Source organism: Phodopus roborovskii, unplaced genomic scaffold (assembly GCF_943737965.1).
Source record: "Phodopus roborovskii unplaced genomic scaffold, PHOROB, whole genome shotgun sequence".
Classification (NCBI taxonomy): Eukaryota; Metazoa; Chordata; class Mammalia; order Rodentia; family Cricetidae; genus Phodopus; species Phodopus roborovskii.
In genome coordinates, this window is record NW_026126407.1 from 19,913,245 (window position 1) to 19,924,335 (window position 11,091).

An 11,091-nucleotide genomic window follows, 5' to 3' on the forward strand; every position below is an offset into this window, starting at 1 on the left:
GGCTGTGCAGCGCCAGTCCCCTCAGGGTTCCAGCTGAGATTAGGTTGCCTTTTGATGTAAAACGGAGTTATCTATGCCTCAGGCTTGCCAGTTGAGGCCAGTGCCTACTATTCGATGACTGTCTTGGGGAGGATCAGAATTGCCCCACAGGTCGTTACGTGTTTTTCAGATGGGTCCGTGTGTGATCTAGAGATGCATCTGGGCCAAACGCGAGGACAATCGACACCCTTGAGGGACCAACACATCATTTGTTGGGGCAGCGATAGAAACGCGCCGCGCGGCCTCTTTAAGAGACGCCAGGAATGTATCCAAACAGACCGTGCGCTCGGGGCACGTGACTCACAGCTGATTTCCGGCCCCGCCCCCTTCTCCGGCCCGCGCCGCCCGAGAGTCAGTTCGCTGCGGCCCGCGGTCCCCAGCCTCGGCGCGCGCGATGGCACACGCGGCCCCGCCGAGTGCGCTGGAGCAGAGCGGCCCCATCCGAGTGGAACACGACCGCCAACGCCGCCAGTTCTCCGTGCGCCTCAACGGTACCGCGCTGCCTTTGTTTGCGCGCGCGCGCGGGCGGGACGGGGCGGGACCTGCGGGCGGACGGATACCGGGGCGGGAGGGCTCCCGAACCCCCGACAGGCATCGCCGGAGCAGCCCGCACCTGCTAGCGCTGCCGTTTCCCGGCATCGCGGACCGAAGGCTGCCACCCTGGATCCCGGAGAGCAGGTCGCTGATGGCCTGCCACCCCCCCCCGGGTGTTTAGTTGCTTCCTGCAGTCCTAAAGGAGCCTGCGCGGGCCTGGGGCATAACCCAGGGAACTTGTGGCTTGGAGGTGGAGGCGGGCAGGTTGCTCTGAGATTTTAGCCAACTTCTGCAGTCGATGTGTGCCTCGGTCTCCCGGAATCTGCGGTGGGGATAGCTATAGTGAACACCGCTTTAGCTGGCCGTGAGGATGAGATACAGTGGCAGTGAAGGTTCAGAATGACACATGCGGTGCACAGCAAGTGCTGATAAACATAGGTAAATGGCTACTTTTCATACCAGAGAGCTAGGTCAAGGCCTCATCTTCTGGCCGACCGACACCACTCCCGTTGATCCTAGGGGCTGGAAATGATTGTGAAATATGGGACCTTGAGTTCTTTGTAGCCCACCTCTCCCAGCTGGGCCCCCAGGGCATGTCCGTGACCTGACTTAGAGACCACTGCACCAGTTTTGAAGGGACGCACTTGTGTGAGGTCGGCCAGTAAGTTGTACAGCAGCGAAGGTACTGAGCAGCCTCTCCCGACTTCCTGAGACAACCTTCTGTGACAAGCACTTGGTCACAAGCAGAAGAGGCCTGGTCTCCCATTTGTGCCACCTAACTACAGTGGAGGCAGCTGTCACTTCCTGTGTTGTGACATTCTGCTGCCCCACATTACACATGAGTAAACTGAGGCTGGGTTCAGGAAGTGACTTGCCCAGCCTTAACAAGACCAGAGTCATATTCAAATCTGGGCCCAGCTGCCCCTATGCCATGCTCTTTCCTTAGAGAAACAAGTCCTGTCGTGATGCTGGTGGTGGCTCAGCTGACAGTGACACTTGGCCCTAGTCACTTGAGAGGCGTTATCTGAGGTTTTTCAGAACCTCTGATCTGAAGTAGTTCCAGGGAGGCTATGATTCTCTGGGTGACTCTGGAGGCCCATTAGATCCACAAAGAGAAAGTCGGGGAACCATTGGGCTTCTTTTTTTCCCTTTCTCTTCCAGATGGGTCCAGTCAAAAGGACAGCACACCGTGCTGCCTGTGAGCAGGTATAGCTTTAAACTTACCCCCTCTGGAACCTGCTGCCCTGTCACTCACTAACCACAAATGGTGCTCTAGGGAGACAGGATGGCTAGAGGTGGGCAGCTCCCCCTGGACAGCTAGGATTCATTCCACTAGTATTTACTGCGTACCTACTGTTTATCAGTGTTCTTCAAGATGCCCAGTGCTTGGAGACTGACAGCCTGAGGGGGAGATGGGTCTCAAATTAAATTACATAATCTTTATAGAACAAAGGCCCTTGGGAGAAGTGACCCTGGGCAGAAGGAAGGCTACATTGGGGCAGGGCTGCCCTTTAGCATCAGGTTCCAAGAAAGTGGCTTTTAAGTAAAGACCTGAATGAGGCAAGAAGGCACTGAATAGGGTACCATGAGAAAGAAACGGTTGAGAGCAAAGGCACGACAGTACCCGTTGTGTATTCAGAGCAGCCAGGAGCAGTGCATGGATAGAGGAGCATGGGCGATCGGATGAGACTAAGCTCACACGGGACAGATAGTATAGGACCTGGAAATGATACCTTGTATGAATTTGACTTTGATCCTGAGCATTGTGGATTCCTGAAAATGTCCTGGAAAGAGGACAGATGACATGGACCAGGAACTGTAAGGCTGGGCTGGTGGGGAACATACTGTGGGGTATGATAGAGCAGGGAGCTGGCAACTACACTGGTCCAAGCAGTGTGAGCAGGGGTGGGAAGAAATTAAGTCCTGAGCTGATATGACCGGAAACATGGAAGAGCTTGCTGATAAGGAGTGGGAGAGGAGACTAGAACTCAAGTACATATGACCCCCAAATTGAAGTTCTGAAATGCTGGGTGAGGGGCCACTGTTTTCATAGGTGGGAGACCAAGGCACAAGGCTGGTGGACAGCTAGTCCAGAACCTGAGGTTGCTTAGTGAGGGTTATCTAAAGATTGGAAGAAGTCAGATAAAGCCCCTGCCTCCAACCCCTTCCTTACCTTCTCTTTCTTACCTAAGCCAGGGTCAGCCAATCAGGTTTTAAATATTTTTTTTTATTGTGTGTGTACATGTGATGTGTATTCCAGTGCCTGTAGAAATCAAGAGAGGGTGTCAGATGCCACTGCTGGAGTTACAGGCAGGTGTGAGCTGCCAGTCATGGGTGCTAGGAATCGAGGGTCCTCTGTAAAGGCCCTCTTAACTGCTGAGCCAGCTCTCCAGCCTCTGGTACAGCTACTTGTTGCAAAAAGGCTCCCTCAGATCCCTCCCAGAATCTCTCTACCCCTTACTTTGCAAGTAGGAAGACAGACTAGAACTTAGCCTAGCTGGTTCCTCCATTTCCTGGATGACCAGCACTGTCCCTAGCATGCCTGTCTGAGGTCTGGGTCACTCAGAACCTAGCCTAGACTGAGACTGTGTCACCACTAATCCAGGTGGTAGGACCACTCATCCATTGCATGCGTGTTGGGGGTTGTTAGAGCTGACAGTGCCACATGAGCATTCTGTCCCATGATGGTAGGCAGTCAGGAGAAGCCTCTAATGAGGGAACACCTGGAATGAGAAGGCGGTGCCCACCTGGGAGGCCCTGGGTATATAGATGTGGCAAGTGGGAAGATCAGCAAGCAGCTAACCAAACACTTACTGGCTACTGTAGGGAGGGGCTGCAGTTAGGGTGTGGCTGGAGCCTGCTGGCATATCTGAAAGCAAGCCTGTGTACTTCTGCAGGTCTAAGCAGACACCTGCTGAGGACTTGGCTGTTCTCTGGGGATCCTGCAATGGCACAGGGCTAGGCCTTGGGGCTGCCATATGCCACTCTAGTCTCAGTGTGTCTGGTAGGAAGAAGCTAGTTTTTGTCATATTTCCTGTGGGTTATAGGGACAAGGTGGTGTGTCTTGACCACCAGACACCAAAGGCCTAGGCAGAGAATCACTGCGAAATCCCTGGGTTGGCCATAAGCTAAGTAGGCTCCATGAGAGCAGGAAGAAACTGAAGACACTGGCAAGTTTGCAAGAGCTCTGTCCCTGTCCCCCAAGACTTCTGGGAGCCATAGGATCCCATCACCTGGCTCCCTACACTGTCTGCCCCGATGCACTCAGGCCAGCCACTCCAGCTTCCTTGTCATTCTGAGCATCATGAGGACTTGTCACACCAAAGGGCTCTGTGTCCTTCAGGCCTTTTGCACAAGAGCCATTTATCCTCTTTATAACAAACAATAGCCTCCACACCTACCCCCTCCCTGTTCTCTGCTCTCTGTGCCCATCTCCTGAGAATCCTATCATTTGTGTCTCCCCTACTAAAATGTGAAGGAGTGTCGGTTTTGTTCACTGCCTCCCACCTAGCACTCCAAACACAGCTGGAACATAATGGGCAGTCAGTGACTTAGGGGCAACTGGGAGGTCAGGACAGATAGGCCGGTTTCTCAGGAACCAGTTTAGTCCCACAACAGCTTCCCTCTGCACTCCCATCTCTAATGAGCTTCATTGACCCCAACAGGTACAGACCCAGATCTAGATGCCAGGTCTTGCAGCTGCAGGGAGTAGCTGTGTTGGTTACAGCTGTGCCTTGGCCAGGGAATGAGCACAGCCCCAGAACAAATCAAACATAAGGAGGGAGGGTTTCAGTGCAGGGGAAGGCTATGGCCATTGGGGACCTGCTGAGAAGGGAGAGGGCATCCTAGGTCTGGAGGTGGAAAGAAGGCATAGTTCTATGATACAAAGTACTTGAGGCTGGCTGGGGTGATGCATGTTCATAATTTCAATACTGTGGGTTCTAGGCCAGCTTGGTACGGTGAGGCCCTGTCTCAGAAGAAAAGAGGGAGAGAGCATAGCTTGGGGAGCAGGTTCCTGGATTACACTCTGCCTTCATCCCCTGTGTGATCGTGTAACTTGGGTCTCAGGAGTTTAGCTCTGGAAATGAGGTGAATCATAATCCCCTCCTGAGACTTGGGGGAGACTTGTGAGGACACCCGAGGACAGAGCCCTCGAAGGTACCTGGAGTGTGTGTGGGATGTGATTCTCCACTGTGCCTGTCATTTCCCTAGTGACACCTGGTACAGGTAGGGGACACAGGCACATGAAAGTGTGAATATGCAAAATGCAGCTAGTTTGGAATACATGAAGGACAATTTACTTTTAGAAAGTAGCACATTCAAGGCCAGTGCTAGTAGTTTCTGGATCAGCCAAGGCTCCCTTCACCCCACGCTCCAGCCTCAGGGTCTGTCCTGCCCACTTGTTCTTCCTTTGCTCTTCCCTTAACTGCACCCTTCCCAGCTGACAGGCTTTGTCCTGAGAGCCATAATGTCTCTACCTCTCCCCAGTGCCAGCTAAAGCATTTCTTTCATACTCAGCCCATCCTTCAAATTAAAAAACGTTGGGTTTGCCTTTGGCTTCTTTTCTCATTGAGCACACACCAGCTGCCAGCAGGTCCTCCAAAGTGGACACCGCCGAAACAGTCTGGCTTCCTGTGCCCACCAGGACTGAGACAGCTGCTGCATTGGACCCTTCTTCCCTAGATTATTGTCACACAGCAGCCAGGGAATTCTGTGGAACCTGGAGTTACCTTCCATCCGTCTGCTGCAGACCTAGGTCAGGATGGCCAAGAAGACTGTGGGACCTGCCCGTCACTTCCCACTCCCTTGGTGCACTCTAGCTAGTCACACCAGCATTCTCACTGTCCCTCATAAAGGCTCCGTCCTGCCTCAGAGCCTTTGCACAGCTGTTCCTGCTGATGCCTCTCCCCGAGCCATCGTATCTCACGCCCATTCCCTGTCTACTGATATGTTACACATACATACTTCTCTACTTTATCTTTCCTCCCCTTTATCCTTTCCTTATGTCCAGCACCTGAAAAGTGTTTGTGACTCAATATCATTGGCTGGATGGGTGGATGAGTGGATAGGCAGTCAGAGCTACAAATTGTGATTGGAGCAACTTCCCTGGGAACATTTGCCAGCAGGGTTTTTGGTAGACTGGTGAACTCTTGTCCTGGCAGGGCTGGGAGGGTGGGTAACCATTTGTTCCTGCTTCCTGTGCCTCATGTTGGTTCATTGTGGACTCTGATTCTACTTGAGTTTTGGCTGGGGGATGGGCAGGACTTGTGTTCTGTGTTCTGACTGATAGTGCCTCCTGTATCCTCCTCCACTGAAGTCATGGGTTTGTTGGACTCTGTTGTGTCCTGTGCTGGACCTTGGGGGTGGGGGCAGCTGAGAACACAGGGTTGGTGTCCCTGGAATGACAGTAACAAGGGCTTGTGAGTGGTTGAGTGTTATTGGTACCACATTGAGCCTGTAGCAGAGAATGCCCCATTGAACCCTACACACAACCCTCTGAGGAATGCCATCATGCCCCTATTCTGGGGATATGGAAACGGAGGCATAGGAATTATTTAAAATTTAGCTCTTGTAGCACCCAGTAGTCTGACTCCAGAGACTAGAATTGCTCCATTACACCTGGAATTGCCAGAAACAACCAAGATCTGAGAACCCCTGGAGTCCGCACCTCACCTATTTCTATCCCCTGTTCCAGGATGTCATGACCGGGCTGTCCTGCTCTATGAGTATGTGGGCAAGCGGATCGTAGACCTGCAGCACACGGAGGTTCCAGATGCTTACCGTGGCCGTGGTATTGCCAAGCACCTGGCCAAGGTACGGTGAGCAGCAGACCAGGACACAACTGTCACCTTCCCGTTGCAGGGAAGATGGACTGGTGGCTAACTCTAGACCACAGCTTCACAGGCCCACCTGGCCAAGAGTTGGCAGTTGGCAGTGGGAGAGCTTTGCACACCACTTATCAGCTCCTGGGCCTTCTGTGGCAGATGGCCACTATTCCGAGTATGGGGTCCCCACGATCTGACTCTGCCTTGGGACTAGGACTTGGCACCCAGTACTTATTTAGTAGACCCTGATGATGTGAAGTGAATGAGTGTCCAAGTCAGTGGGCTCATGCCCAGGTCCTCCACCTGCCTTTCCCAAGCACTTCAAAATCCCAGGCTGCCTGAGGACAAAGCACAGGTGAAAGAAACTGACTTTTGGGTGCAACCCCCACCCTGTGCTTCTAAGGTTTCCCAGCTTCTGGCTCTCCTACGTTAGAGTCCTCTTTCCCCTCCCTGTGGGTCTTCCTGGGCCTCCGTGCCCTTACATACAAGACCTGGCCACAAGCTGGTATGTGAGTTAACCCAGTTACCAGGAAAGGAATTTGAGACGCTGACCTAGGCGAAGTGGGGGGTAGCCACATGGGGACCCTGGGGAAGTAACAGAGCTGATGACTACCTAGGGGACTGCAGTGGGCCACAGTGCCCAAGTAAGCTGCAGTTCTAACAGCTGTTCTCCCTCTGCTAACCCAGGCTGCCCTGGACTTCGTGGTGGAGGAAGACCTAAAGGCCCACCTCACCTGCTGGTACATCCAAAAGTACGTCAAGGAGAACCCCCTGCCACAGTACCTGGAGCGCCTTCAGCCATGACCCAAGCCACTGTGTGCAGGGGTGCACCCTGTGGGCTTTCCACGTGGGCCTCGGCCAGCTCATGTGCTCTCAGGAACCTGTTCCCATGTGGACAGGCTCAGAGTTATTTTTGCAAGGACACTCGTCTGCAGCCCTCATCCAGGATTCTGGGGACCAGCTGCCAGCTGAGGATGTGTGGATATCCAGAGTGGGATGAAGGGCAGACCAAGTGACCAAGACTCCGCTCCCACAGAGACCCTCTGGCTTTGCTGAGGTCTCCCTTCCACCAGCTGCACATCCCATCGAGCCCAGGCGCTGGGTCCGTGCTCAGATCAGCAAAAGGAGTCCCTGCCACCACCTCCTGGAGCTGTGTCCTTCCTGCAAATGAGGAGGGTGTTCCTGGAGCCAAGAAGAACAACAGGAACCCTATGTGCCAGCTTCCCAAGGTGGGGGTGCCAAGCCTTAGCCACTGCCATGCTAACCCTTTGTCTTTCTCAGACTTCTGTGCCCTAGCACAGGCAGTGGAGTGGCTACAGAGGACAACTGTTCCTGGTATGTGAGAGCAGTGGACACAGCTCTAGCCCAGGCCCATCTGTGGGCATGCACACCAACACATGAGCACAGACACAGGGCAGATGACAGTGAATGTCTTCCTCTTCTTGGCTACCCACACTTTTTGGCTTCTCGTGTTGAGTCCTACAAGGAAACAAGGTCCTGGTCTGCAGGTCTGCCTTCCCATGGGTCCACCTGCTGGAGTCTGTTCAGAGGATAGTGTTGGTCTACTGAGCAGTGCAGTATCCCTGGGCCTCTCTGGCCTTCCAATTGCACTGGCAGGCCTTTCTTGGGGATCACCTTGGAGATGGGTGGGGAGGTGGCACACAAAATCCATTTTGTATCCTCTCTTGTGCGCCTGGCTTCTAGTCATCTCCCCACTGCTGCTTAGGGCACTCCAGACATGTTCCCACTCAGCAGGAGTACTGAAAGGAGGCCATGCATCCTGGCCGGGAATCCTTAAGCTCAGAATCCCTGAGCCTCACTCACCAGTGCAGTCATGGGCATGGATCCATATGGTTCCCACCCTCAGCATCTCCCTACCTCCTGCGCTCCTGGCTCTTACCCTGTTCTTGATGTTCCATTTCCAGACTCCTAGAATTCCAGGATAACCCAGCATACCTCCCCAGCCCTTCTCTGTCAGCCAGGGACTCTTTTCAGGGTCCAGGGAAACCCTGGGCTTCTAGGGAGACATTGCTGACAGTATTCTGCCAGCGGTGGTGGCAGTGCGTCTACAACACAGTACTTGAATGAGGGTCCGGAATCATGTGGACCCAAGTAGAGTGGCTGGGCTTCCTTGGTGGGCTTGTTTCAAGTCTCTGCAGCGTGGCCTGAGCATTCTCACTGCCTTGGAAGCCTTAAAGTCCCACTGCCCAGGCCCCGGAGGCTTCCCAGCCCTACGATGTAGCAATAACCATATCTCTGCCTCTTCCTCTTAGCCAATACTGCCCAACTGGGCCACTCTGGTGCTACCCCATCTGACTCCCCACCCCACCCCCACGTCCTGGCTCACTTAAGGAGCCCATGGCTAGGCACTGGTCACTCTAGGCTTCATGGTCCTTCAGTAGGTCTGTGCTGTGGTCAGATCTCACTCTGGGGTTTCCCTTCCTTGCCCAGTCTACACAGGCAGTAACTCATGTGCCTTTCCTACTCTGAACCTGCCACCGGTGGTGTCTGGGCCAAGGCTGGTCTTGGGACCTGTATCCCCATCATTTTTCTGACTTTTGAACACATTGCATGATCCTTTTGGTAGCTGGTAAAAGACTGAGGCACAGTGAGGTCAGGGAGCCCCAGAGTGAAGGAATTAAGGGAGGTAGGTTATGTAGGAGGTGGTCCTCCCTGGTGTCCAGCCTATTTCTTGGTCCTTCCTCGGCACTACCTGCATAGTGGGACAGCCCTACTTCAGGGGAGTCTAAGCTCTGAAGGCTGCCATGGCCTGACTGAGGTCTCCTAGCACAATAGTGGTAATTAGCATCAGGTCTGGATAACTTTGCTATCTGAATACCTACTTCTCTGTTGCCTGGGCAACAGCTTTACAGGGATTCCTAGAAGTCATGGTACCACACTAGTCTCTGACACATGAGCTGCTCATTTCCCTGAAGTTGGTCATTTGGGGCTTCCTGGCCCAACATTGGTAAACACAGGAGCAGTGCAAGTTTCCCAAAACAAGAACACAGGGAATCTGCTTGTGTCAGCCCCTCTTAGATGGGACCTAACCCACCAGGGCTCAAGTAAGAGGCACAGCAGTTGCAGCCCTTGTGGTTTTACCCCCATTTTAATTCTCATGGAAATCCCAGGCGACATCAATTATTGGGCCTGTTCTACAGATGAAGGGACAGGGTCAGATTGAGGGAGTCACCAGCCTGCAACCCACATAGCTAGACAGCCCAGGATCCAAAACTAGTCTAGCCCCTGCCCTCTAGATGGTTCCCAGCTTGTATATTGTGGTCAGATGTCTTCTTTGGGAGACAAATGACATCAGTAATACATAGATAAAATTTTTAGCAATTCCCTTATTTCTTTGAAGGACCGAGATAGGGCTCTGTCTTGAATTATAAGGTACATGGCCAACATCATGAAGTCTGGCTTGAGAACGGGAACACTCCCCTGGAGCACCAGGCCACTCACCTATCGTTCCTCAGATCAGGACTTGGGGTGGTTCGAAACCTCCCGCAAGTCCTTTTACTCAGGGTCCTAGTTCCACTCAATGCCCTACATTTCATACACAAAATCTTTCCTGGCTATGGGTTGAACTTGTAACTGCAACCTCCAAGATCACACTTGGGGGTTTCATCTGTGTCCTATGGCTTCAAGATATTAAAGATGCTTTTCTGGTTGTCAGAGTTGCTCTCTGGTTCTCTTTCAATGCCTTAGGACAAACAATGGTGGTCTTCCCATCACTCTTTAATACTGCCCTCAGTCACTATACCCCAGGCCACCCGAAAGGCTCTAAGGCCATTGGGTCTTTGAGGCTTTGCTTTCAAAGCAGGTGATCCTGTGTGGTTCAAGGATTCACTGAGCTAGAGCATCCAAGGTCAAGGGTCACACCTGGCTTACTTGTGGCAGGCAGCAGAAAAGCAAGATTGTGTCCAGATACCCTTTACAGTAACAGTGCAGTAACCACCCATGCCTAAGGGCTGAGCCCTCGTGACCCAGAAACCTCTTAAAGGTCCACCTTTCACCACTATTGGGGATTGAGTATCAGTGCATAGTCTTTCTGGTACATGTTGGACCACATGTGAGTGAGTTTTCAGGGGTCCATTCTCCCAGCAATGGAATGGTTCCAGAGTTACAATTTGGTGGCGACAGATCAGCAATCCATGTTCACAGCTTCAGGCAACTGTTTCTAGGAAGTCAATCCCACTACCAGCAATGTGTCAGCCAGCACAGGAAAATGAATTGGTGTAGGATTTAGGGCAGAGAACTTAAAAATTTTTTAAATTCTCAGCTAGGTGGTGCTGGCACACACCTTTAATCCCAGCAGAGATAGGCAGATCTCTTGAGTTCCAGGCCAGCCTGCTCTACAGAGCTATTTCCAGGACATGTTCTAAAGCAATACAGAGAAACCTAGTCTCAAAAAAACCAAAATAAATAAATAAATGGAGTCCAGGCTTGGTGGTACTCGCAGATGCAGGTGGGCCTCTGAGTTTGAGGCCAGCCTGGTCTACAGAGCAAGTTCCAGGACAGACTCCAAGGCTACACAGAGAAACTGTCTCAAAAAACAAAAATAAATAAATGAAAAGAAAAAAATCTCAGAACTACTCGGGTTGGTACACTGAGACTGGAGGAATAGAGTCCTGCAGCACAGTAATCACACAGTTGCCAAGGGTTCTCCCTGCTAAAAAATTCCAGAAAATAT

At 52.4% G+C, this 11,091-nt stretch overlaps 1 protein-coding gene across 1 annotated transcript; it reads left to right on the top strand.

Moving 5' to 3' along the window:
• The first annotated feature begins 256 nt into the window (after positions 1–256).
• On the top strand, positions 257–10,073 carry Natd1 (N-acetyltransferase domain containing 1). Its single transcript, XM_051180486.1, has 3 exons — positions 257–530; positions 6,269–6,387; positions 7,086–10,073. Exons 1-3 carry the CDS (start codon positions 434–436, stop codon positions 7,200–7,202), a joined length of 333 nt encoding a protein of 110 aa, XP_051036443.1. The 5' UTR covers positions 257–433; the 3' UTR covers positions 7,203–10,073.
• Positions 10,074–11,091: the final 1,018 nt, after the last annotated feature.

Bases quoted from the DNA above. Each gene is read 5' to 3' on its own strand.
- Natd1 (XM_051180486.1), top strand. From the start codon at position 434: ATGGCACACGCGGCCCCGCCGAGTGCGCTGGAGCAGAGCGGCCCCATC. The intron at 531-6,268 runs GTACCGCGCTGC...CCCCTGTTCCAG, and splicing joins GTTCTCCGTGCGCCTCAACG to GATGTCATGACCGGGCTGTC. The intron at 6,388-7,085 runs GTACGGTGAGCA...CTGCTAACCCAG, and splicing joins TTGCCAAGCACCTGGCCAAG to GCTGCCCTGGACTTCGTGGT.